We start from the raw sequence: 27,214 nt of genomic DNA, 5'->3' as shown, positions 1-27,214 counted from the left end.
CCTAAGAACAGATGGGAGTTGAGGGGTCAGGGTCAAGGGTTAGTTAGTGGGGCCAGGGTCGGCGCGGAAGGCGTACTCTTCTTGAGGTGCTTCTTCTTGGTCTTGCGGCACACCCCGGGCACGCCGGGCACGGGCTTGACGTCGCTCTTGCTCACGGGCGGCGGGTGCAGGATGGGCTTGGGGGCCCGCGTCAGGCACACGGGCAGGCCGGCGGCACACAGCAGGATCCCGGTCATCCCTGGGGACGCGGCCGGGGCGGTCAGGGGGCGGAGCGCTCTCCCGGCCCCGCCCACCCAGCCCTCCCGCCAGCGGGAGGGCGCCGCAGGCCTTCCCCCAGGCTCCGCCCACCTGCTCCGCCCCGCCCCCCGCCCCGAACGTGGGGGCCCCCGGGTGGGTGGGCGGGGTGGCCCTGGGCCCCACCCCAGCTGGAAGCCGAGTGGAGCGCCTTCTGCGGGCCCCGCCTACCCCGGCGTCGCGGTCCAACGGTAGGGGGGCGTTTCCTCTGGGCCCCGCCCACCAGCCTCGCCAAGGGGCGGGGCCACAGGGCAGACAGGTGGGGCTGCCTCCTCGTGCGCCCCTCCCTTCTGCCCCTCCGGGGCTGCATCTCACCTGCCAGGGCCGGATGGACAGGCCCCGTACCATTCAAGTTCTTCACCGGGAGCGCGGGGACCCTGAGGGGAGAAAAGAGGCCGCAGCTGGACTTCACCCCCCACACACCGGAAGATCCGAGGGCTCTGGTTTGGCTTCCGGACATACCTGCACCTCTGTGTCATTCAGAATATGACCGCCAGGGACATAGACATCCTTCTCTTATGGGGTGGGGTGTCATTGGGACCTCTGCCCCAGTTACAGTGGAATGAGTACTGACTCTTCCCTACTCCCTTGTGAGAGCTTGGGGGCCAACAGTTCCCTTCCACTGGCCGCTGTGCCTGAAACCCAACTCCTAGTGACGTAGCCATTCTAGCATTTCTCCAAGTTTCCTATATGGAGCACTAGTGCCTATAAAAGGTTCTGGGAAAGAAGGATTCAGGGAGCAAATGAGTTATGAAACACTTCACTGCCTCCTTGGAAATTCACAACCTATATGAGTATCTTAAAGGCTCTGATAAGTCCTGCATAAGGAACTATGATTAGCAATGACGAATCCAGGTTTTCCAAAGACATTTCACACGGAACACTTTCGTCCCCCCTCTCGAAGATCTACTGATGACAGTTCCTGTAACTAAGGCACTGTCCCCTCCTCAGATGAAAAGGCCCCAAGAAAACATAGCCTGCCTCCCCTCTTCGCCTTCCCCCACCAAAGAGCTCTCTGGCTTTTGAAATCAGTCAGAGCTGCTCTCATATCTCAGCTTAATAAGCACTAACCGTCTGGCTGACACGCAGCCCATCAGGCACCTCTCAGAAGCCCGTTTCCCATCTATAAAGCAGCACCTCGTGTTTGCCCTGAACCACCACCATCGCCCCGTTGACGTGCAGGCCTGGCTGAAGAGTTCCACCTCCCCGCACCTCGGCCCACTGAGTCACGGAGTGTCTTCTCTTCACCTGGGAGAGGAAGCCGTGCAAGTGTTGCAGTGACGAGCCTGGGCGAGTCACTTCACCTCTGTGGCCCTTGGTCTCCCTACCTGTAAAATGGGGATAACGATACCTCACCCCCAGGGCTGTTGGGAGGGCTGACTGAGAAGATCCGCGGTGACCTGGACAGTGTGCCTGCCTGCGTCTTCGTGACTTCAGTGCTTGGACACGCAGGTGAACTACTGTCTTGCCGTCGACGGGCACAAAACGCTGGATGGATGTCTTGATGGACAGGAGTGTTCTCAAAGGCCGGGACGCCAGAGGGGCCTGGGGGGTGTGCCAGGAAGGGACGGGGGCCGCGACAGCTGGGAAATTGCTGCGACAACCCCCTCTGCCTGGCTGCTCAGGTCTGAGCCTGGACGGGGCTGCCTGGTCACCTGCCCCTGGCAGGCACAGAGGATACTAGGGAGCTGGCTGGGAAGCATCTTTTAGCAAATGGTATGCTTGGCAGGCTTGGGTGCAGCCACAGTGGATCCAGAAATGCACACGCATACACACACACATACACACACACACACAGACCACCCCAGAGGCATGCACACACACACCTCCACGCAGACACACAAGGACACGGACACATCCACACGCTAGGGAACACAGGCTTGGGGAGCAGATGTCAGGGTCCTCGAACACTATGGTGACCCAAGGCCACCGAACACCGCTCCTGCACGGGTGCTACTGGTGGGCGGGCACCGCGGGACCCCCAGCGCCTGGCCAATCGAGGTGTGTGTGGGGAAAGGTGCTGTGCCTCCGTTTCCCCACCTGTAATGGGCATAAAGCCTTGCGAGGGTCCAGCGAGGTAAAACACGCAAAGCTCATAGTTTGGGGGCAGGGCTGTGAGTGGAGGATGACTTTCTCCTTCTAGCAGCCTGCTGGGAGCCCAGAGATGGGGCTGAGTTTCCATCCGACCCTCTCGGGGTCTGTCATAATCCTCCAGGACCTGCCTAAAGGGTATCACCTAATCTTACGCCTCCCCATACTCTTCCAGGAAAGCAAGGAGGCACGTACCTCAAGCTTCTCCTCTTCCCTGCCCTGTCCTTCAAAAGAGTTCTAGTGTAGACACTCTGTTAAGGTCTCGATATATTTAGGTCTCCCCGACCTCCTTCCTTCCCCTTCCATCTCATGGAAAAAAATCCTTTTCTCCAGGGCTATCCATAAAACGGGGGGCACGGACAATACGTAGCGTGCAAAGCACTACTCCTCATGGCCCACCTGCGGCAGACATCACTAATCCATCACTGCACGCTCTCAAGCTGAGCAGAATCCTTCAGGTCAGGACAGCCCCTACCGATCAGTGAGGACAGTTCGCTACCCGAGGTTTACCTCACGCCCAATGTCTGGTCCAGCTCATGCCCCTGGTCTTGCTGAGTCTTTGGCCTGGGAGTTAGGGAGCGGGGGGCGGGGGGGGGGGGAGTGCTCAGAAAGGGAAGGTTTTAAAAATCTCAGCTGCCCTACAATTCCTGACACCCCTTAAAAACCACAGGGCTCGATTTACAAAAATGAGACTTGTTCCCAAGAAGAAGGTTGTGAGTAGGCTGTGACGGTGGGGGCTGTTTTTTTATTTACTCATCAAGAGCTGGGGAACAGTCTCAAGGCAGCCCCCAGCCTCTCTTGACGTGCAGGCCCCCCTGAGAGAACCCAGGGTAGCAGGGTTCCCACGATGCCCGAGCGTGGGAGCCACCCGGGGCCTCCTTTTGATGTGGGATGCGCTGCTTCCTCCCAGTCAGCAAGAACATCCTTCTGTCCTGGACAAGAGTCTGCTGCCCGCAGGCCTCCCGGAAGGGGGGTCGGCCCGCACGCTGCGCTCCACCCTCTCGGGGCCCAGCCTGGCAAAGGGTAGGAGGGAGCCATCAGCACCCCCTTGAGATCTGCTCTGACCAGGAGCCAGGCGTGGCCACCCCAGTGTGGAGAAGGGTCCCGCTGCCACGCTGGTTTCCCTGCTGTCGCACCTACCTCTGCCTCAAGGCCTGTCCCTCCTCTGCCCTCAACCTCGTTTGGCTCCTACCTTGCTCAGAGAAGAATCCGACCCCCTTACCCTATGTGAGATAGCCGGTACCTAGCCCTTTGCCCCGGGCTCACCCCTCGCCCCTTCTCCCCCAGCCCCCCTGGTCTCCCTGCTGTTCCTCGAACACGCCAGCCGTATTCCCACCCCAGGGCCTTTGCACCTGCTGAGCTCTCTCTCCCAGAATGCTCTTCCCTGGATGTCCTCAAGCCTTGATCCCTCACTTGACACAGGTTTCTGCTCGGATGTCACCTTGTCAGAGACCTGCCCTCCCATTTTACTCCAGAGAAACCTCTGTCTCGGCCATTACCTTATTGACTGATTGATTTAGCGCTAACCATGACCTGATTATAAAGTCTGGTCTGACCAGGCCTTCCCTGCCTCTGTGACCTCGTCTCCTACCCCCTCCATCTCTCTCCCCCGGACACATCTGCCGTGGCTCTAACATAGTCTGAGCCTTCTGTCAAGGCCTTGGCACTTGCTGTGCTGTCTGCCCAAAGGCCTTCCCCCCCACCGATGCTGAATGGCTCACCTAGGTCCCTGCTGCAATGCCACCTCACGAGAGAGACCTTCCTAGGCCACCTGACTTCAACCCCAGGATACGGCACATAGCAGATGCTCCATAGAGCCCTGTTGCATGAAGGAAGGAGGGTGGGCTGAATTTCGTGGGAACGTCCTGCGCGGACGACTCACGTGTACGTGCTCAGGCACCTTCTCCCTGTGTGTTCTGTGCCCACGGGTGAAGTGAGCCTGGAAGCACATGTCCCAGAGAGACACCCTCTGTGGCCTCGAGTCCCTGGAGGCTCTCTGCCAGCGCTCCTTTTAGAGTGAGCGTGCTCAGTGGGCACCCTGCACGACAGCACAAGCAAACCGACAGAGTCCCAGAAATGCTCCACATCCCACCCGAGGGCAGAGGTTCCCTGGCGCGGTTCCGGGGAACCCGGGCATTACACGGAACCGTCTTCCTGAGTGTGCCACGGACAGGCAGGAGGGGGGGGGGTGTTCTCCATGGTCAAGAATTCCAGGTACTCACTATGTGCCCGGCATCATTGTCACACTTCACTTCCTCATCTAATTGTCCCCCAACGTCTGTGACGTCCCATCTAGAGAGAGGGAAACTGAGGCACAGAGAGGTGAAGTAACTTGTCAGGGGCGGGACCAGGATTCCAGCCCAGGCTGTCAGACTCCAGGGTCTGTGCTCTTAGCCATGCCACGCTAACCCAAGTTCTCTTTCCATGGCTTAGGGGCCTAAGCAGGAGGCTCTGTCTGGGAAAGAAAAGAAAAGAAGAGACAAGCAAAGAAAAGAAAAGAAAAGAAAAGGGAAAAGAAAAGAAGAAAAGAGGAAAAAAGAAAAAGAAAAGAAAAGGGAAGGGAAGGGAAGGAAAGAAAAAAGAAAAGAAGAAAAGAGGAAAAAGAAAAAAAAAGAAAAGAAAAGGGAAGGGAAGGGAAGGAAAGAAAAAAGAAAAGAAGAAAAGAGGAAAAAGAAAAAAAAGAAAAGAAAAGGGAAGGGAAGGAAAGAAAAAAGAAAAGAAGAAAAGAGGACAAAGAAAAAAAGAAAAGGGAAGGGAGGGGAAGGGAAGGAAAGAAAAAAGAAAAAAGAAAAGAGAAAAGAAAAGAAGAGGAAAAAGAAAAAAGAAAAGGGAAGGGAAGGGAAGGGAAGAAAAAAGAAGAAAAGAAAAGAAAGGGAAAGAAAAGAAAAGAAAAGAAGAAAAGAGGAAAAAGAAGAAAAAAGAAAAGGGAAGGGAATGAAAGAAAAAAGAAAAGAAGAAAAGAAAAGAGGGAAAAGAAAAAAAAGAAAAGGGAAGGGAAGGAAAGAAAAAAGAAAAGAAAAGAGAAAAGAAAAGAAGAAAAGAGGAAAAAGAAAAAAAAGAAAAGAAAAGGGAAGGGAAGGAAAGAAAAAAGAAAAAAAGAGAAAAGAAAAGAAAACAGGAAAAAGAAAAAAAAGAAAAGAAAAGAAAAGAAAAGAAAACAACCGGAATTCGCCTGAGATACAAGGGATGGAGGACGTGGCTTTCCTCCTTGCCAAGAAAGGACAAGCAGAGATGCTTCATATCTGCACTGGCTGGGAGGCGATGTTCAAAGACAGGATGAGATAATGTGACATTTTCCTAGCTGCTCACACTGTTCCTCACACTGTTCCCTGCCCTTTTCCTGCCTGGGTACCTCTGCCACACTGTTCCTCCTGCCTGTCCATACTGTCTATTCCCAATTCACATCTGTCCTTTGAAGACAGGCCCAAAGGCCACTGTCTTTCTTCACGAGGCTTTTTTTGATCTACCTCAAGTGGATTCCTATCTACCCCTTCTTTTAATTCCCTAGAGACCATGGATGATGTTGATCCTTTTTTCTTTTCTTTAAGGATACAGACATTTTTCTATCTCGCTTTCTAGTTGTGTGGTTCCACGCCTACCTCCTCCGCCAGATTGTGAGCTTCTAGAAATGTGTCTGAACCGGCCCTGTGACCCTGGGATGGCAGATGAAACTCCGTGCACATGGGTTCTCAGGAAGTACTGAATAGAGGAAGAAATTGGTCTACTAGCTCTGTGGCCCCTTCGGTGCGGGGGTCGGGGGGGCTGGTGCCCTTAGAAACAGCAGTTCTAACACCAAATGTCCCCCCGGAAACAAGGTGGACACAGGGGTGGCAAATGCATGAGGTGAGTGCTACACTTCCGCACCCACGGCAGGCATCACCAATCAATCCCGGCACTCCCTTCCACTGAGCCAAAACGCAACTCCAGACTCCTCCTCAGGAGTGCTCCAGCAAGATGTTAGTTACCATTCAAGCGGAGATGGTGCATGAGATGAAATCTGTTTGTCATCTGTTTTGAGGGACTGAGGCCAAGAGAGGGGAAGTGACTTCACTAAGGTCACCCAGCTGGTTAGTGGTGCACCTGGCACCAGTTCCTGGAATTTCTGAGTCAGCGGCCGGAGCCGACCCCTCCGGGCTGATCTGCGGGGCCATCTGGAGTTGAGTGGGCTTTCTGAGCCCACTGTGCCCTACAGGCGGGTTGAAGTTTTTGACCGCGGCCCTGGAGCTGGCTCAGGCCCAGGGAGGCTACATCAGCTGCACAAGTGGACCCATCTGCTTGCTCTGGCCACTCCTCCCTGTCCCAGGAATAAAGGGGCTCAGGACCCCCGGGAGGCAGGAAACCACATGGACACGCCCTTTAGCGCAGCCGAGTTTCCATCTCTCTGCCCACATCTGGCTCCTGTCCTCCCCCTGCCCCCATGGCCAGGGCAGGCCCCAGGCACGTCACATTCTCTGATGATGGTTTCCAGGTCCCATGACTGGCCTCAGGTGCCCTCAGGACACCTGGCACTTGCCCTGGAGTCCCTTGGGAGGCTCCAGCCTCAGTCATTTGGGTCCAAGTGGGTGACGAGGGGGCAGAAGTGAGAGTGCCATGTCACGGGAGAGGGAAGTTGAGCAGCACCTGGGGATCGCCCACGTTCCTTGGGCCTGCTCCCCTCGCCCGCCCCCATTCAGTGGCCCACTCCACCTGCACCCGACCCCCTGACGCCCACAGTCCTGGGGCCAGCCACGTCCCCACTCTCACCCCCTCTGCAGGGCTTCAGACATCGAGGACATCACAGTGAGCTCCGGGGGCCCCATGGGCCCAGCAAAACCCACAGGCCATCAACGGCTGCTGTGTGGAGGCCTTGCTCACTTCCCCTTTCTGCCTGGACAAGGCTCTGAGCTTCTATGGGCCTCAGTTTCCCCTCTGTCAAATGGGACCACTCATCCCTGCCCCGTCCACTCCTAGGGGAGAAAACGGTGCAGAAGTCCCCTAGAGAGACCTTATGAGGGGTGGCTGCCATCTAGGGCCAGATTTATCCAGGGGCCTGGGGGCTCAGCACCGCCCTCCTTCAAACCCCGGGTCCCCTCAGGCCCCCAGAGCAGTGCTCTGTCAGGGGAACCCAGGCAGGGGGAGGGGGACGGGGAGGGGAGGGCTGGCGGTTCCCACGGCCTGGGGCTGCCGCTTGCAGACAGGAGTATGTGGTTTGGCCTCCCAGGGAGCGGGGCAGGAAGTGCTTCAGGTCTGGCGCTTGGGGGTGTTGGGTTTGACCTTGTGGTGAGGCACCCGCCGGGAGGGAGGGAGGGGAGACTGCACACCAGCGAGGCCAGGAAAGGGGGGAGGGTGGGCAGGCCAGAGGCCTAACGGGGACACGGGGACGCGGTGAGGGTGAGACTTTTTCATGTTGTATCTTTCAGTCCTTTGGTGTTTTTGAAGCACCGAAATGTAATGCCTATGAAAAAACCGGAGAACGAAATACGAATTCTTTAAAATGAAAACGTAGGGGCGCCTGGATGGCTCAGTAAGCATCGGACTTCGGCTCAGGTCATGAGCTCACGGTCCCGGAGTTCGAGCCCTGCGTCGGGCTCCGGGCTGACCGCTCGGAGCCGGGAGCCTGCTTCGGATTCTGTGTCTCCCTCGCTCTCTGCCCCTCCCCCGCTTACATTCTGTCTCTCTCTGTCTCAAAAATAAATAAAACGTTAAAAAAAAAAATTAAAAAAAAAAAAAAAAAAACAGGAGGAAAACACCAAAATACGCGTATATCGTCCAGACTGTCTCCTGTCACCTGCGTTGGTCCCGCCTACAGCATATTCCCAACATCCAGAGGAAACCTGTTACAACAAAGTCACAGCCTGCTGGCTTCCATTTCACACAGAATAAAAAGCCAAAGTCCCCCCCCCCACCCCCCCCGCCGCCCCGGCCTCAGGGCCCCATAGGACTGGCCCCATTTTCATCTCTGACCTCTTCTATCACCACTCGCCCTCTGCAGCGTCTCTAGCCACACTGACCTCCTCAAACATACGGGGCCGCTCCTGCCTCAGGGCCTTTGTACAAGCTGCTTCTCTGTCTGAAATGCTCTTCCCCCAGTTCTCCGCGTGGCTTGCTTTTTAACCTCCTTTGGTCTTTGCTCAAATGTTACATTCTCAGTGAGGCCTCTTCTGACCTCTTTACTTAAAATTATATCCCTGTCATCCGTGCTTATGTGTCTTCCGCTATTTTTCCTCTGCAGCAGTTACCTCTCCCTGGACCATGTTCTAGAATTTATTTACTTAGTTTATTGTTTGCCAGTCACTAGACTGTGGTTCCGGGAGGGTCGGGATTATCTGCCTTATTCACCCTTGCCTCCCCAGGGCCCCAAACAATGCCTGGCACACAGGAGTTGTTCAATACATAGGGGTTAATTCATTAAAAAAAAAAAAAACACAAAAAACAAACAGATGAACGTAGGGTATAAGGAAGGTAAAAAGAAACAGCAAACTGTGACAGGTAAAAACATGATGGATAAAGGGTTAATCGGCTTCATGCAGAAGGAGCGTGTGCAAGTCAATAAGGAAGCAGCAAATAGCCCAAGAGGAGGCGAAGCAAAGGGAATACACACGTAATTGGCAGAAGGAGCCAGTGGTGGCCAGAAAACAGGAAGAGGTTCTCAGGCTTACCGAGAACCAGAGGTGGGAAAACCACTCGGGCGGCATGTCTGTGGCACAGCTCAGGTTGACGTGATGTACAAGTCTGACAGGCCTGGAAGGGAGCAGCAAGGCTCCCCACCACTAGCGGGTGGTGTAGAGGGAGGAGACTTGAAAACGCAGGCACTTTGACACCCGGCCTCATGCTGGACAGCGGCCTGGGTGGCCGGCCCCGCTTCACAGGTGCAGACACTTGAGGACCAGAGGGGACAGCGAGTCCCCCTGGGGTCCCACAGGGAGAGGAGGTGTCGAAGCCGGGCCCGTCTGAACCCCGGGGTTCCCCGACACCCTGTGGAATCCGGACCGGGTCTCTGGGGCCCTGGCAGGAATTCTGGGGTGGACAGACAGGGAGGGGTCAGGCACCCCGATACCCTGGCCAACTGGGGGTTTTGAATCACAGTCCTGACTGGGGGACCCGGAGCGAGTGTCAGCCTTTTGGAGCCTCGTTTCCTCACCCGAAGAACGGGGGAAATCGGACTTGCCAGGTTGGGTTTCTGTGGGCATTAAGACAGGCAATGCCTGTGTGTCAAAGGCGAGAAATGAGGCCTGGGACAAAGCAAGTGCCCAGTAAATGGAAACAGGCCTGCAGCTGTCCCCTCTCCCCTCCACCACGTGGGGTGGAAACTCTGAGTCTGCCCCACAGCTGTGTTCCAAAGTGCTGGATGCTGCCCTCTCAGGAGACAGGGCGGATCGTCCCCACCCCTGCGTGTCCCCCAGGCCCAGGCTGCCAGCTGGCTCCCCGCCCCGTCACAGGGGCAGTGGAAAAATACCCAGGCCAGAGGGACACTCTGGCCCCACTGGGCAAGTCGGTGCCCCTCTCTGGGCCTCTTGCCCTGTTCCCCACCCAGGGCTGAGATGCGGGTGTGAAATGATCCTACGGGGTGGGCGCCTTTAAAGCTTTGCGTGTCACGGGCCCTCCGGAGCCAGCCAGCACGCATGAGGGGTGGCAGTTTTAACTCCATTTGTCAGATGGGAAAACTGAGGCTAGGGGAGGGAAGCCATGCCCCCAAGGTCACCCAACCGGGAAAGGACTAGACTCTGGGTTCGTCTCAGTCCTGAGGGACAGACAGATGTGCAGAGGAGAGAGCGGAGAGGAACAAGAAAGGCAGGGAGAAGGAACGACAGACAGATGGACGCAGAGACACAGGGAGCTACAGAAACACTGTACCAGTTGAACCGTGCCCTCCTAGAACATCTATGTTGATGCCCCCCCCAGGCCCTCAGACACTTTGGAGACGGGGTCCTTGGAGAGGGGACAAGAACGAGGTCCAACGTTAGGGTGGACCCTAACCAAGGACTGGTGTCCTCACAAAGAGAAACCGTACACATAAACCCAGAGGCAGAGGGATCGTGCAGAGGGCCGTGAGGGCTCTGGGGTGTGGGGGACCAGGGCGGGGCTGGGGGGGGTGGTGGAGCTGGCTGCCTGGCTCCTCAGAGACCCCATTTTTAGCTGGGGTTCCTTGGAGAGGAGGCCTGGGGGCCTTGACACAGGCTTGTCTGGCTGGGCAGGGTCTGTGTGGCTGGGGACAGATGAGAAACCCCTCGACAGTTCGCACACACCCCCCCCTTTCTCAGCCAATGTCTGTTCTCAGAGAGGGTAACGACCATTCCCAGGGGGAGGAGGAGGGGGGCGCGTGGCTGGGGAGACCGGAGGACACGTTTAATGATCAGCACAACACCCCCAGGGAGAAATTCTTCTTGTCCCCACAGCCCTCTTGAGCTCAAGCACACTCTATAGCTCCCCACTTAGGCAGCACCAAGCCCGGGCTCCCCCAAGGCCCCCACAATCTGGCTCTGTACACCCCCCCCCACTTGGGAAACATCTCACCCCCTACTGTTCCAGCAGGAAACCCCCATCCTTTTATGGTCTCCAGAACCTGCTGGATTCATTCCCACCTCCACTCCTTTGCACCTGCATCTGCCTGAGATGTCCTGCTCCTTCTGACCCGCCCCTCGGACCTCCAGCCCTCCCCGGCATGTGCCATGTTCTCCAAGCCCCGCTGAAATCGCCTATGCTGTTCCCTCTACCTGGAATAGCCTTCCTCGGATCTGGCTCCCTCCTCAGAGGGGTCTTCCCTGACCCCCCCCTCCCCGTTCCCTCGCCACCCTACCGCCCTGTCCCGCTATCTCCCCGGCACTTCCCTCTCTCTCCAGCCACTGTGTTCATTTACTCATTTATCTGCTTGCTGCATATGCCTGTCTCCCCACCAGTCTGGGCCCCATGTGTCTTGCTCAGTTCTGTGAACACACACCCTCAGTACATATTTGGAGAAATAATATCGGGCCATAAAAGCTGAGCGATTCCCAGCCTGCTCTGGAACCGTGGATGGTACGAATTTCATCAGCGGCTAAGATGTTCACTTCACCTGGAAACCCGCTGAACACGTGTAGGAGAGTTGCACAGGGTTCCCGGAACAGTTCTTATGGTCACTGTGTAGGACACGTGCCAGTATTTTCTTTTCTTTTCTTTTCTTTTTATCCTATCCTATCCTATCCCATTCCATTCCATCCCATCGCAAGAAAATTCTGGTTACAGCCTTTCGATTTCATAACCCACTACTGGGTTATGACAATACAGCCCCCAAGAGAAGGTTCTCAAATTCTTGCTGCAGAGGTCCCTGAACCTTCCTGGTCCTGCCCCTCCCTTCTCATAACAGAGCCACATGGAACGCTCCAGTCCCACGACCCCTGGTGGGTGAGTCCCCCCTGCAATGCCTCCCCAAGAGGACTTCTTGACCTCCTCGGGGCTCCTCCCTGTTGGCACCGGGCCTGCCTGAGGCTGGGGCTGCACAGGGTGTCCCTCTGCCTGTCCCCATGGCTCACGCCCTCCCCCCAGAGGCATGACCCGAGCGGAGGGGGCAGGGAGGCAGGCGGCCGCGGCTGCAGTCGGCCTGAAGAATCAGGAGGCATTCTCGGCTCCTCTGACCCCCGCACCGACCCTCTCCCTGGATGACCAGGGTCCTAACTGCCATTGCCGCACCACTGCGATGAGCAGGCGCTGTGTCCAGGTACACGGTGTCCCCACGCAGTGGAGATTCCGTTCGCGTTTGCCAGATGGGGAGGCTGAGTCTCCGTGAAGGGCACGCCCCAGACCTCACAACTCGGAAGGGGCTGACAGGGGGTCTGAACGTGAGCAGTCACTTTCAAAGGGACAGAAGGCGGACAAGGCAGCCAGCTTTGGGGTCTCTTCCCTTCTCCAGGCCTCAGTTTCCCCTGGTGAAAAAGGAAGCCCGGATGTGGTGACCTCAAAGGTCGTGTCCAGATCCGACCTTGGCTGGTCTTGCCTGGGCCACCCCACAGGGATCTAAGCAGAGCTGGCACGTCTGGGGCACCACGACCCACACCCCAACCTGGTCTTCTGGTCTGGTCTTTACTCTTCCTTCTCATCCCCACTCTCTCAGGCTGATGGAGACGGGGCTCCGGGGGGCCGGGAGCTGACCCGCTGGGTCTGGGGGCCTGGGCTGCCTTCCCCGGAGGGTTTCCATATTTGGTATGATGGGGGTTCCTTTCCTCAGTGAAATCCTGCTGGGAAAGCCAGCAGATTCCTAAAAGGGTTGCTCTGGCTGAAACAAGAGCAGAGAGGCTGGCTCTGGTGCCCCTGACTTCTCCCAGATCCGCCACCCCCCTGCCGCCACCGCCCCGGGTCACCTGGGCCTCTCCTGAGCTGCGAAACACCACATTCGCCCAAAGTTAACGGTGCCATTTCAGGCGCGGCCTATGGGGAAGATATTCTGAGCCAGTGGCTAGTGTTTGCTGGGGCCTCGGCGCGAGATGGGCCTAGTCTAGGGGAGGGGCTGAAACCCTCTAAAAACTCCAAGACAACACAACACAGACTCTGGAATCCTCCGGCTCTGAATTCCACGCCCCGCTCTCCAGCTGGGGGACCGTCAGAAGGGAGCAGACCGCTCCCAGCCTCAGCCTCCCCAGCTGCAACACGGGCCTGGTGGACTCGTCTGGGGGTAACAGACGAGGCGAGGCAGACAGGTTAGCAAGCGATGCACAAGGAACACACACCGCTATTGCCGCTGCAGCCCCAGGGCTCGTGAACTGGGGGGGGGGGGGGGGGGGGGGTTAGTTACGAACCCTCCCTGCGCTTCGGTTTCCTCGGCTGCGAATCGGGGCTGATGGCGGTACCTACCTCGTACGCAGCGCCCCTGCGCGTGGACGTACACCAGCGGGAACGCGCTAAGGTGCTTTAATCACTGCCTGGCACCAAGCGAATTATTCACTAGACGCTAGAAATCGCTTACGACTGTTCTAAGGACTGTGACCGTGCGCTCCGAGCCCCGGAGGGCAGCCACCCTGCGCCCGGGGCCCGTCTTACCCGGGCGGGATGGAGGCGCGTGCGCTCACGCCGGTGGCGCGCTGGGGCCCGGGCCGGTTGAGGTTGTTCTGCCCCGGGGTGGGCGCGCCGCCGCCGCCGCCGCCGCCGCCGGGGGCGCTCGGGCTCCGCGGGGACGCCCCGGGGGGCTGCGCGGGCTCGGCCCAGAGCGCGGCGCCCGCGAAGGTGGCGCTGGGGCGCACGGCGAGCGCGCCGGGCGGCCCTCCGGGAGGCGGCGGCGGCGGCGGCGGGGCCGCGGGGGGCGCCTTGCGGCGCTGCGAGGCCAGGATGGCGTTGGAGGCGGCGCGCGTGCTGTTGACCAGCAGGCACTGCTGGCACGAACAGGGCTGGCCCGAGCTGGCGCCCACGGGCCACGACTGCGACTTGGGGATGGAGCCCACGGTGAGCGGGTAGGCCAGGTCCAGGCGGCGGCGCAGGCGCCGGCGCCGGCGCGTCTGGCGGTTCATCTGCGACATGCTGTTGAAGTAGATGAGGTAGCAGAAGCCGAGCGACGAGAGGTCGAGCCACGGGTGCTGCTTCTCGTAGGCGTTCTGGATGGTGATGCAGATGTCCATGTCGTAGGCCGTCCACGCGCCGCCGTCGTTCTCCCACTCCCACACGATGCCCTTGCCCGGCGCGGACGACGGGTCGTAGAAGTTGCGCCGCACCGGCCGCATGGTGCCTGCGCTCACAAGGGGGAGGGGGGTTAGAGCGGGGGGGGGGGCCCTCCCCCCACCCCCACCCCGGGGGGCCGCACAGCGGGGGGCCGGGCCGGGGCGGGCGCGACGGGACGGGGACGGGCAGGCACCCCGCTGCCCCGGGACGGGACGGGACGGGAAGGGCCAGGGGGTGGGGGTGGGGTGGGGTGGGGACTGTTCGGGCCAGTGGGGGGCGTGCCAGGCCCCCCCCCCCCCCCCCCGCCTCCGCGAGCTCACCCATCCCAGACTGCCTTCACCCAACCCCCTCATGGGTGCTTGAATGCCAGCGCTAATTCCTCTCCTCAATCATTCTTCCATTGGCTCCTTCATTCATTCATGCCTTAGTTCCTGCACTCCTATCCTGGGCTCGTTCACTCACTCCTTCTTAGATCCTTCTCCCATGCCTGCAGCCATCCCGGATGCTCCTCATTGATATATTTTTTTTTTTTTTTCCTCACTCGGTAATGTAATTCAAGCATTCAGTCATCCCCTCATTTACCGCCACCCTATTTAAAAACGTGCCACCCCTCCACATCCTTCCTTTTCTCTCTCTCCATCCCCGCTTGGCTTTCTCCATCTGGCATAAGTTATATTTTACCTATTTATCTTGTCTTCTGTCTCCTCTCGCTAGAATGTCACCAAGGCAGGGACTCGGTTTTACTCCCTGCTGTATCCTCAGTGCCTGCGCACAGTAGGTCCTCGGCAGATATCTGCCGGACGCATGAGCGCATTCACTGGTCCAGACACCGATCCGTTTGGGGGTTGGTTACTCCCCCTTGCATTCCTCCACGCCTTTTGCTAATTCCTGCATCTGTCCATCCCTTCGCCCACCGATCCTTTTGTTTTCCACTTATCTGTTTGTTCATTTGTGCCTTCCCTTAACGCGCATTGGCCCAGTGCGCTTTCGAGGGCTCCACACTGAGTGCTCATTCAGAACGCACATACCCACGTGATAACCCCAGCCAGGTGAGCATTGGTGCCCCCATTTTAAAAAGGAGGGCACTGAGGTTTTGCTCCTAGTCACTGCTTCATGTCTCCCAAAGCTCTAGGCGATCCCCGAGAGCCAGGCTCCACGGGACCCCGCGTGAAACAGAGAGAAGGCAAGGTCCGGGCTGCAGGACTTCTCAGAGGCTTTAGCCTGCTCTGCGCCTCGGGACTACAGTGGAGGGACCGTTTTGCTGGGTTCACTTGGCACACCTGTGGGAAGGCTGTGCGCTCGACTGCTCCTCAACCGTGGGCAGGTCCCTTCAGCCTCCCTATGTCCCGGGGGGGCCCCATCTCGAAAACGAAGGTGCCGCTAACCCATGACCCACCCGCCCCCTCACACAGAGCTGCAGGGAGGATTCGGCGAGAACAGCCACAGAGCCCAGGGTCTGGGTTGGGCTCCAGGGCCGGGAGGCAGACAGACTTCATTTCAAGGCCCAGCTGCCCAGCTTGCCAGCTCTGTGACTGTGGCCAGGTGACTCAACAGCCCTGGCTTCGGCTTTCTCATCTCCAAAATGGGCACCAGCAAAGCCCAGCTGATTCCTTGGCCCCTTCCTGAGGCGGTCCAACAGGCATCTCAGACTCAGCTCTGCTGGAGCGGGGCTCTGATCTCTCCCCGCCCTGCATCTGCTCCCCACGAAGTGCTCCTCCTGGCAGCTGCCGACAGCTCTGTGCTCCCGGCCGCCCCCGAACGCGGACTCATCCCTGACTTATCTCGCACCTCACATCCAGGAAAGCCAGTCACCTCCTCCGCCTTCAGACACACCCCACACCCGGCCACCTCTCCCCCCTGCTTTGATTCTACCAGGTCTAGACCGTTGGGTCTCTCCTGCCTGACTGGTGCAGCAGACTCACCACTGGTCTCTGCTTCTCCCTTTGCCATCTGCAGTCTGTTCCCCCACATGGCAGCCAGCGGGATCTTGTTCAGTGCAAATCGGATTACATCTCTCTCCTGCTCAAAATCCTCTCAGGGCTCCCCCCCTCGCTTGGAGTAAAAGCCAAAGTCATCGCCATGACCCGCAAAGTCCCACGTTGTCTACAAAGCTCCTACCAAGCCCCGTGAGGCCACGACGTCCCGTCTTCCTCTCTGACGTATCACCCACCACCTCCCTCTCTCTCACTCCACTCCAGCTACCCTGGCCTCCTTGTCATTCCCCCAGGGCCCCGAGCGCTATCCGGCCCCGGGGCTTTGTGTCTGCTGTTCCGTCCACCTGGAATCTGACTCGGTGCGTCCCAGATGTTCTCACAGTTTCCTTCCTTTCAGGTCTCTGCTCGGATGTCACCTCTTCAGGAAGGCTTTCCCAGACCACCTTTCGAACACGTCGTGTTGCTTTCTTTTTCTTCCTAGTGCTCGGCACTGCCTGATATGATAGGTTAATCTGCATACTTTCTTTTTTCCTTGTCTCTTCCCACTAGGCTGTCAGCCCAAGAGGTCAGGGATCTTAGTCGACTGCTTTGCTCACTGCTGTATCCCTGGCGAGCACTGAGCCTGGCGGGCAGTAGGCCCTCACAACATGGAGGGCATTTCCACCGTTAACGGGCGCAATTCCAAGGTGCCTGGCCCGGGGATCTACAACCAGATGGGTGGGGATCCCCCGTGGACCTTCCTGAGGACCCCCACGTCCCCCTGCCTTGTTCAGGCTTCCCTCTCCTGAGCTGTCCGAGGGATCCTCTATCAGAACCCAAGGGCTATGGACTACCCCTGCCCGGTCAGACCCTGAGAGCTGGGGAAATCGAGGCACAGAGTTGTAGGCATTGACGTGAGGGTGATGTCCCTGGACGCCTGTATTGGTCAAGCCAATCATAGGAAAACCTCCCCCCCAGGGCCTCTCGGGCTGCCTCATTCTGATGCCTGATTTATCTTCTTAATCGAGCGCGTGCATATTGATTTTTTTCCCCGGACAATGGTGTTCCTCTAGGACAGGCCTGAGAGGGGTTGTAGGAAACCTTTCCGGATCCTGCTCCTGCTCTGCTCCTGATTGAGGGCTCACGACAGATGATCTTTGGGTCTGATGGGCCTGAGGCACCACCGTTAGCCTCCTGGGAGGGTTGAGGCACCGCGCTGTAGCCCCTGGGATGGTAAAGGAAAGGATGGGAACTTGCTTTATTTAACCACCCCTGTGCGTCGTGACTTGAGCGGGGCAGGGTAGGGGCAGAGGTGGGAGGTGTAGAATTAAGTGGTTGAGAGAAACAACTCAGAAGTCTCACAGGCCTTTGCAGATCCTGGCTCCACACATAGCCTCAGTGTCCTCATCTGTGAAATGGGCGTATTAATACATGCGCCAAAGAATTACCGTAGGACAGAACAAGACAATGCCTGTCATAGGGGCTCAGCAGAGTGCTCGGCCACAGTAAGTGCTCGGCGAACGTTAACCGAGACGGCTGTTATTATTACATCACACGTTACCCCCATTCCCCCTCTCCCGGCCCTTGTTCCCTCGGTGAACTCCTATTCATCCAACAAAACCCTCCATGCGTCTACCTCCTCCCGGAAGCGCTTTTGTGTTTCTGCCGCTGCGACTGGCACATGCAGCTGTACACCGCACACCTGTCCTTGCGCTGTCATTAATTCGTTTTTGTGCTTAATCTCCCTCGCCGGTTGATGACCCTCAGGAGGACAAGAACCAGGTCGGACCCACGCCTGTGTTCCCAGCGCCAGGCACAAAGCCCGGTGCAAAGGAGGCGTCTGCAACAGAAACAGGCAACCTACTTGGCACGAGTCAGGGAAAGAGGAGGAGAGAGGCTGGTTTTAATGGAGGGGGAGCGGAGGCTTCAGGAGCCAAAGCGCACCCGGGGTCCCCGGGGAAGTGGGGGCGGGGGGGGGACAGGGTTCCAGAGGCCAGTGTCGGCCAGCTCTGCAACAAAGGACTCCGACGGGCCCTCCCAGCAGGTCAGGACCAGCCAGCCCAGGCGTCCCTCTCTCCAGGGCTCTATTTACAAGGTATCGATTTTCCCGCCTGTTTACTGGTAGTTATTAAAGGCTGCGTCCCTGGAGTCCTTTTCAAACGAGATTGGAACCTGGAGAGCGGGAGTAATTAGGGCAGCTGCTGTCCTCCCCGCCGGGCCCTGCACCCTGCGGCACCCGCTGCAGCCCGCCCGCCCACCCGTCCACCTCGGGCTCCGGCTGGCCGCGGACCAGGCCGAGGGGGGCCGGCTGGTTCCCCAGTGACCCGTCTGGGCCGCGATCTTCAGATTTCCAAGGGAGCCGGAGCGCTTCTCCTGCCCAGCGGCTTTGGCCTAGATTTTTGGCCAGAACCACGGGTCTAAGATGGGGCCCGAGGTTCTTCAGCCTGGGAAACCGGGGGCCTGGAGGCATAGCGGGGCCTTCTCGAGCAGACCGCTCCCCTCTTGGGTCTCCAGGGCACCCAGCTGTGCCGGCCACGAGGGTCTGTGCCCCCGTGGCAGTTTAGGAAACTGTGTCAAGCGTGGACCATTTCTAGGCCTGTTTCTGTGTGTCTGCTTTGGTTACCTGTCCCCCAAACTCCGCTTTGTTTCTTAAGAATGTTCGATTGAGGGGCGCCCGGGGGACTCAGTCGGTTGAGCGTCCGATTTCGGCTCAGGTCATGATCTCGCATCCGTGGGTTTGAGCCCGGCTTCGGGCTCTGGGCTGACGGCTCAGAGCCTGGAGCCTGCTTCGGATTCTGCGTCTCCCTCTCTCTCTGCCCCTCCCCTGCTCACGCTCTGTCTCTCTCTCTCTCTCTCTCTCTCAAAAAAAATGAATAAACATTAAAAAAAGAAATTAAAAAAAGAATGTCTGGTTGAAAAATTGCAGTCTTGTTCCAGCTGAACTGAGGGGAAAGGGGCCTTGGCCAAGTGTCAGCTGGGGGATTGTGGGAGCTAAACGCACTGAGACCGGGCGTGGGGGCGGCCACGGCCACTGCGGCCCATAAGCAGCTCATGCCTGGGACAGAGGCCACGAAAGAGATGGAAACACAGAGCAGAGCGAGAGACAAGGGGGAAAGAGACACAGAGAGACAGAGAGAGAGAGAGACACATGCCCAGAGAGACTGCCGTAGGGAGATCAAGATCGACACGGGCAATGCTGAGGTGGCGAGAAGCCGGGGGTGGGGGTGGGGGCAGAGAGGGAGGCCGAGGGTGAGAGGCGTAAAGAAACAAAACCCCAAACCTAGACAGTGAGACAGTCAGGGAGAGTCAGGGGAGACAAGAGACAGGGGAGAGCAGGGAGTGGAGACAGCCAGAACGACAGAGCTAGCATTTATTGAGCACCCACTGTATGCCGGATGCCGTGCCCAGCACTTTCCTTCACTAACTCATTTTATCCCTCCTTCCAGGGAGGGACCAGAATTATTCCTGTTTTACAGATGAGGCAACGGAGGCCCAGAGCAGTGAAACCCGGGGAGGGCCGGGACTGATGTTCCATTCGTGAAGTAATAGAATGGCCAGGTTGCACCAGGTTGCAGGGGTTCAACTCAGCCCCGGCCTAGGATACCTCCCGCGATGGGGAACTCACTACCTTACCTCAGCTTCACTCACTGTCTTTAGCTGTGCGAGGTTTCTGCCCCAAGAACGTGGTACTGATCTGACCCCCTTCTTGGAGGTGGGCCGTGTGGGCATCTCAGCACCCAGCGTTTGGCATTAAGAAGCAGCTGACTCTGTGGAGAGAAGGGAGGGCCCCATGCCCTCCTGCGTGCCTCTCAGACTCCAGAGGGTTCCTCCCTGGACTGGACCAGCCCCAAGGCCCAGCAGGGAACCCCTCCCTGGGGCGGGGGCCGGGGGCGGGGGGAGTGGAGGTGGCTTCCCGGAGGGAAGTGATCTCAGGGTGGGGGCACCCAGACCCCCACGGGAAGGAGGGCTCGGTGGGAGAGGGAGGTAGCCATGGGACTTCCTGTCCGGCAGAGGGAGTCCTGCCCCAGGCTGAGGCCTGAGATCAGGGGTTGGGCAGCGGGTTGAGCCTGAGTTGAGCACCCACTGGCTGCCAGGCCCCAGTGAGGGACTTTACTGACCCCTCCACCAACCCAGAAGTAATCCTAACACCCCTAGGACCCAGTCAGAGAACACAGTCGCATGGCCCAGGTTCACGTCAACTTGGGTAATCCTCATGACGGCCCCATGGGGTAGGCATTTTATTACCCCGCGTTAGGGGTGAGGAAGCAGAGGCACCCAGTGGTTTAGGAACATGCCCGATATTCCATGCAAGCGAGTGGTCTAGCCAGACCCGCACCCTGACTCCCATCGCTGCCGACTTTACTGCCCTGCTCCCACCAGCCCATTTTCCAGAGGAGGAGACTGACGCACGGAGGCTGGGCACGGCACGGGGAGGAGGCTCCAGCCTGCCGTTTGACCTTCCAGGATGGAGGTCCTCTCCCTGGGCCCTCCCCGACGGTCCCCACGGCTGGCCAACTCCCTCTGACAGGGAGCAGCAAGAACAGCAGCTACAGGCGGCCCGATTTATCCGGCTCCTGTGCTGGCGGTTTCCGTGCACGCCCCGTCTCCACGGCAGCCCTAGGGCCTTCGAGCGCTCCGATTAGCCCCCCCTTGGAAGATGGGGAGACTCAGGCTCCCTGGGAAGACGAGGAGGCGTGGCTGGGGCACAGGCCTGGCTGGGATTTGAACCCCCGGCAGGCAGGGGCCCAGGGCGCCCCGCCCCTCCCCTCCCACGCTGTGATCGATAATCCCGCCGTGTTCTGTTTCCCTTCAAACTCTCCCAGGGGACTCGTCAGGCTCAGCCGTGGCCCATTAGCGGTTTCGGCACGTTTGAAGCTGGCCCAGGCTCCCCAGGGTGGGCCGGCAGCCAGGCCAGGGCAATGGAGAGGAGAGGGGAGGGGTGAGGAAGGCCGAGGGGCCGCGTGGCACTCAGGCTACCGCCTGCGAATCGATTTCGAAAGGCCCTCGTCCCAGAGGCTGCTGGCAGCTGGATGTGTCCGCGTTATGGGCCGCGTGCGGGGCCTCTCGGTCACCCGGCTTCTAGCACACTGGTGTTCAGACCCCCTGATACAGCAACAAGAGCTGCATGCGGGGAAGCGAGGGGACAGGGAACGGAAGGAGCAGTCCCCATCTCCCGGACCGCTGTGTGGCCCCGGGGGACTGACCGGACTGCTCTGAGGCTCTCCTTCCTCGTCTCCTTCCTAACCTCGTAGAGGTTACTACGGCAGTAACCTCTGCCCCGTGTCCCAGCTTGCGCCCTCTGCACCCTGCAACGCATTCTCACGTGGCAGCCAGAGCCAAACTCAAGTCCGACCGCATCACTCTTCTGCTCAGTACCCATCAATAGCTCCCTAGGGCCCTTAGGAATCAGTCTAAGCTCTTCAGCTCATCTCTGACCCATCACAAGCTGTCTGTGCCGTCTCACGCTCTCGCCACACCCAACTTCTAGTTCTTTTCTGAACATGTTGTGCGTGGCTGTGCCTCCGAGTATTTGCACGTGCCATTTCCTCTGTCTGGAATGTCCTTCGATTCCCCCAGCCCATTTCCCCCTTGCCAGTTCAGCGCAAGCACTGTCCTCCTGGGATCTTCCCTGCCATACTGAGGGAGAATCACACCCTTCTTGGGGCTCCCACGGCACCTTGCAACTGCAGTACCCCCATTAAAGCACGTAGCTCGCTGAAATATTGAGACTGCGTTCCCTCCAGCCTGGGCACCTCTCAGAAGCTGGGCTGGCTTTCAGCCACCTTAGCATCCCCTGATAGCCGGGAACACACGCATAGGCCCTTGGAAAATGCTAGCTGAGGGAAGGAAGGGAGGACCGAATAAATACACACGAGTGAACCTAACTGAATGCTAGAAACGACTAGCCTGAAGATTGCGAGTTAGTGGTGGATGTGTTTGTTGTGGTCGGCATGCTATTTACATTGAAAAAAAAAAAAAAAAAAGACAAAAATGACCCGCCTTTGAAAACTGGGGTAGACTCACTCAAGTCTGGGTTTCAAACAACATCCCAAAATATCCAAAGATGTGGCCAGAGGGACTGGCCTCCTTGGCAACCGTTAGCAGAAACTGAGTCACGGTCACCGCATTCATGCTTTGTAGTATTTATTGAACACCTACTGTGTACCAAGCACTAGGGAACAGCGGTTGGAAACCTTTGCCTTCCCAGCCACTGCACACACTTTTACTAGCTGCCTGGACTCTGTAAGCATCGGAATTTTCAGCCACTGTCAAGAAGGGGGAACTGGATCCCAGAGAGAGACAGGGACTTGGCCCATATCACCTAGAAATCAGAGCCCAGACCCTTCTCTTACTTCCACGGTACCGGGTGACTCACGCGTTGGCATGAATGAACCTTCGTTCCCTAGAACAGAGGCGCCTAGGAGGGCCCCATAATGGTGTGGTTCCAGGTAAGCCGTATGCTTCCTCTGGCGTGTCCTGCTTGCAGCTGGAGGCAGAGGGGACAAAGGCCTGTCACCGGGAGAAGAGGTGGCCGTGCTGCAGCTGCTGGCAGGACTGTCCTGGCCGCCAGCGCTGCCTCCTTTGATTGCCTTGTCCTTTGTTCTGCATTTCAGGGCACTCAGCTCCGGGGCCGGGTGCCAGACTCCCTCCCATACCCCGTCATCGGCCTGCTATTACTGCCTGGGCAGGTGGAGGTGGCAGCCTGGAGCCACTCCAGAGCCCAGAGAGGGAGAGGAGCTTGGCCAGGGGAGCAGAGCAAGGACACAGCCACCAAGGATCCAGAGGAGACTGAGCCCCCAGCCTGGTAGCTCCTGGGGCCGCAAGGTCAGGAACAGCCCCACATCCTGGGACCTCCGTGGTGCCTGGCCTCCTGCGTCACACCAGACAGAGAAGGGCCTTGAGGAAGAGGGTTTGTCTGTCCTGTTTACTGCTGCATCCTTAGGGCCTAGGACAGTGCCTGGCACATAGTAGGTGCTCATGACATTCCTACTGCATGAATGAAGGAATTAATACTGACCGCAATCCCATGTGATAGGTACTGGTGTCGGGGCCCACATTCCAGAGGAGCAAGGGAGGCTCAGGGAGAAAGTGCAGCTTACCCAAAGTCACAAGCCTGCACCCCACCCCCGCTCCCAACATCAGAGAGCTGCTGGGAAGGGAACCTGGAGCCCGGGGCCTCACCCGCAAGGCTCCCTGAGGCAGCCAGTTCCAGGTTTGGGGCCCCACGTCCTCAGCCGGCATCAGCCAGGGGCAGCCAGGGGCTGGTGGGGGTATCTGTGTCAATCAGGAGGCCGCGTGGGGCTGGAGGCTGTCCTGGGAGGGGCTACCTGGGGTGTGATGCCGGAGTAGTGGGAGGGGAGGCCCTGGGAGACACAGACGTTGGGGGAGGGGAGGCTGGGAGGGCCCCGGGCACGCTCCACACCCTGAGAACTCCACCCTGGGGAGGGGAACTAGGGACCCCACCGTCCACGGCCTGAGCGGGCACCGCTGCTGTGACCAGTCCTACCCCATCACCTCCCCACCCTGACCCTTCCTTATTACCTTCCAATCGCGTGTTCTATCACCTCCCCACTAGAACTCCCATGCCTCCCCCGTCACCGTTTATCAGCTTCTTCCCACCCTCCATCACGGCCAACGGAGCCCCTGTCATCCCCACCCCCTCCCCTCCCCAGGGCCCAGGACGGCCACCGTTACCCTCCCTGAGGGCTTTATCAAAGCCCCGCCCCACCTTACTGGTAATAGAACAGCGCCAATCGGTCTCATCCCCTCCCCCGCCACAGCGCTCATCACCTCCCTCACCTCTGGGTTAGACTCCACAGCTCCCTTGGAAAGAGGAGGCTGGGGGGTTGGGAGAAAGCAGGGAAGGATGGAGAGGGGTGAAGGAGGAGCAGGGGACAGGAGAAGAGACAGAAGGGGGCCGGCTGTGAGCGGGATCCCACCCAGGATCCCGGGGACAACCCCCCACAGGCCTGGGCAAGGCGCTGGTGGCGCTGTCCAAGGTGCTAGGGCCGCCGGGCCTCGCATGGGGTGGGCGCTGCAGGCCTGGATCTGAATGTCCCTCCGTCTCTTCCGAGCTCTGGCAGGAGGCTCCCCACCCTCTGAGCCTCAGCTTTGCTGTGTGTAAAATGGGGTGACGCCCCCTGGCTGGGTGGAGGGAGCCCGATGGACTGCAAGGATATGCTTGCATCAGCCACCCTCCCCGCCCCAGCCCCAGCAGGCTTCAGCTCTGGCCTCCAAGGGCCCATGATTAACGAGGCTGGTCCTTCAGCATGGCTCTGGGTCCCCTGGGGCCCGCCCGCTAAAGGGCAGCAGCTGGCTGCCTGGCGATGCCCAGTGGGACCCAAGAGGCCTCCTTTACCCCTCCCCCTCTTCCAGCACAGCCTCCCTCCTCCCCCCAGGCCTGAGGCTTCCTCCAGGACCTTCCTGATGCAGCTCCCTCCACCTGGAAGTGCTCCTCAAACAATACAGACTCTTGGAGGACTCCTCCTCGAGGAAGTCCTCCTCGCTCTCAGAGCCCCCAGGCACACGCTGCCCGCGTCACTGGCCCAAGGCAACCCGCACCTCTCCTATGAAGCATGTAACCCTCTGTCCTACTTGAGTGATAACTACGTCCAAAGTAATATTCTTCCTGCTCTTACCTATATTATCTCATTTAATCCTCACGCCAGCCCTCTCAGGTAGGCACTATTGTTACTCCCCCCCCTTACAGAGGAGGGAACTGAGGCTCCCAGAGGTTAAGAGGTTTGCCCAGGGTCACCAAGCTAGCAAGGGGCCAGCCTGCAGTTCAGCTCTACATATCCGAGTCAGAGGGTTCGACCGCTATTCCCATGCTATGTGTCTGCCTCCGCCTTCGCAAAGCTCTGAAACCACTCTGGCAAGGGTCCTGTCTCTCTCTCTCTCTCTCTCTCTCTCTCTTTGCCCCTCTCCTGCTCACTCACGTGCACGTGTGTGCATGCTCTCTCTCGAAATAAAGAAATAAACTTAAAAAGAAAAAAAAGAATCAGCAGCTCCTGAAACCAGAAAAGCAGCCAGGGGCCAGGGGTTGGGTCCGTAGCGGTGTGAATGGGGGCAGTGTGACAGGTGGTAATGACAGACACCCATGAACAGATTAGTTGGACCTGCTGCTGCCATGGGATGGACCCCCCCACCTCCCGCCCAAACACACATCATCCTTCTGGCCACTGCTGTCAGGCCCAGCCACAGGAGCCCCCCCACACACACACACATATTGGCTGGGAGAGGGTCCCCAGGGGTCCTGTGACTAGGGAGCTGGTGCTGGAGGCCTCTGGGGTTCCATAGGCCGTTCCCAACAACAAGCCCCAGCAGAGCTCTGGAGGGAGAAGGGGGAGGGGACTCTGTCAGCCCGGCACCGAAGGTCACCTTGTTCTCCATCCCTGAGACCCATCCGAGAGGCCTGGGTTCCACGCTGGGGCTGGCTGGCTGTGTGAGCTCGGGCCCGCCTTCTCTGGGCCTCAGTCTCTCCATTGACAATAGCCTGCCTAAGAGCCTGATTTCTGGCGGTGCTTGCCCTGGTGATGGCAGCTTCCCTCTCTGGGCAGCCCCACTGGTTTCCCACAGCCTAAGCCTGTCCTCAGATAGGACATCCACATGAGGGCAGTGACCAGGGCTGAGTGGAGCCCAAGCTACCCAGAGAAGGAATGATGTGGGCTTGGTACCAATCAGCCAGAAAGCTGGCCTATCCCTCTATCCCCTGCCATGGAGGTCCAGGGAGGAATCTGGAAGTTAGCTGGGAAGTGGCTAAGTCATATCTCTGTCCAGCTGTGGGGACTGGGTGGAAACTCTGGGGTCGGGGTGAGCTGTCACCCCGACAGCAGGATGGGGGCCAACGAACCTTCAGGGAAGCTGTGGCCTTGCCAGGGGGGCAGCAAGCGGTTCCCGAATTATCTCCCGGCTGCTGGCAGGAGCCGACCCCGGATGGCTCCCGGGTCCAGCTCTGCCACCGGATGCTGCAACCACCTGGGCGAGCCCACTGACCTTGGCTTCACATTTGTGAATGCCTGGTTTGCCTGTGGCAGGGGGCAGCTCAACACAGAGGAAGATGAGGAAAGCTGGGGGACACAGCATGCGATACAGCAAGAAGGTCAACATATTGCAGAGCACACGCCTATGAAGAGGGCGCCCGCCTTGTGCTTTGCCTGACTCTGGCTCTCCCTTCCAGCCTTGTGCCTGGGACGCCACGGTGAGTGCTCGAACATCACGTGGCCCAGGGTCACAGCATTCCCCCCCACACGTGGGCTTGGACCTGCAGGGCTTCAAAGGGAACCTCACCTCCCGCGGGGAGTGATGAAAACAGCCCGGCAGGAAAGAGGTGAGGGGGCACCGGCTGAACAAACAGCAGCCCCCACGGGACCGGGCCTGGCCTCTCTCCTGTGGTCCAAGCCTCACACCTGGGCTTCCTTCCGCCGGCTGCGCGACAGGCACAGAGACAGGGCGTTTGGGCGTCGGTGGTATACAAGCGGGTCGGTGCCGTGTGCATGGGTGTGCCCACGCATACGCACCTTGGCCCACACCGTGAGGCGTGTATTTCAGTAGAGGCTCTGACGGGTGTGGCAGGGCTGTGTTACCCCATGGGCAGGTTGAGAGCACAACAGGGCAGGGGTTGGTGGGGTTGGTGAACGGTAGGCTGTGGGCCAAATCTGCCCATCGCCTGCGTTTGCAGAGCTAAGAGTGGTTTCTACACTTGTCAATAGTTGGGGGGGGGGGACGAAAGAATATTTCATGACTTGTGAACATTATACAAATTCCAGTGTTAGGGTGCCTAACGAGTTTCGTTAGAACGCGGCCACAGTTGTTCATTTGCTGACTGTCTGTGACTGCTTTTCTATCGCCAAGGGAGAGGGTGGCGCTTACAACACAGACAGTATGGCCCGCAAAGGCTAAGATATTTACTGCCTGACCTTGTCAGAAAGCCCATCGGCTCCAGTGTTAGGGCACTGGCAAAGCTGAGGCACACTGCCCCTTCCCTCCCCCCAAAATTAAAGTTCGGCTTCAGGGAGCTTATCAAGAATTTTACGATTAGAAAATCTAGATAGAAGCTGTGTTCATTTCAGTACATGTATGTGAGCTTTGGGTTTTATAGCTTTATAGTGTTTTGCGCATGTGTGATGGTGGGAGTGGGGTGGGGAAGAGAGAGAGACAGAGAGAGGGGGGGGAGAGAGTGCATGCGAGGGAGAATCATAATCTTTTCCAAGATTTAGGACCTCCTACCCGCTTCTTGTGCATCTATCGTATCTAGTACACGCGAGGCACATGGCGGGGGATTAGTCAACGTTTGTGGGATAAAAAAATAGGCT

The 27,214-nt window shown here is 58.4% G+C and overlaps 1 protein-coding gene across 1 annotated transcript in view; it reads right to left on the bottom strand.

The window, feature by feature from the left end:
• DTX1 (deltex E3 ubiquitin ligase 1) overlaps positions 1–27,214 on the bottom strand; it is a 33,778-nt gene that overhangs the window by 3,191 nt on the left and 3,373 nt on the right. The window contains exons 2-4 of the mRNA XM_086681747.1: positions 13,375–14,053; positions 610–671; positions 77–238 (exon numbers count right to left, since the gene is read on the bottom strand). Coding sequence (XP_086537873.1) covers positions 77–238; positions 610–671; positions 13,375–14,053 — 903 coding nt within the window. The remainder of the gene's footprint in view (positions 1–76; positions 239–609; positions 672–13,374; positions 14,054–27,214) is intronic.

This window comes from Puma concolor, chromosome D3 (assembly GCF_028749965.1).
Source record: "Puma concolor isolate L17-30 chromosome D3, mPumCon1.1.hap2, whole genome shotgun sequence".
Taxonomy (NCBI): domain Eukaryota; kingdom Metazoa; phylum Chordata; class Mammalia; order Carnivora; family Felidae; genus Puma; species Puma concolor.
The sequence above is the reverse complement of the archived record's forward strand: the minus strand, read 5'-3'. Positions and strand labels throughout refer to the sequence as shown.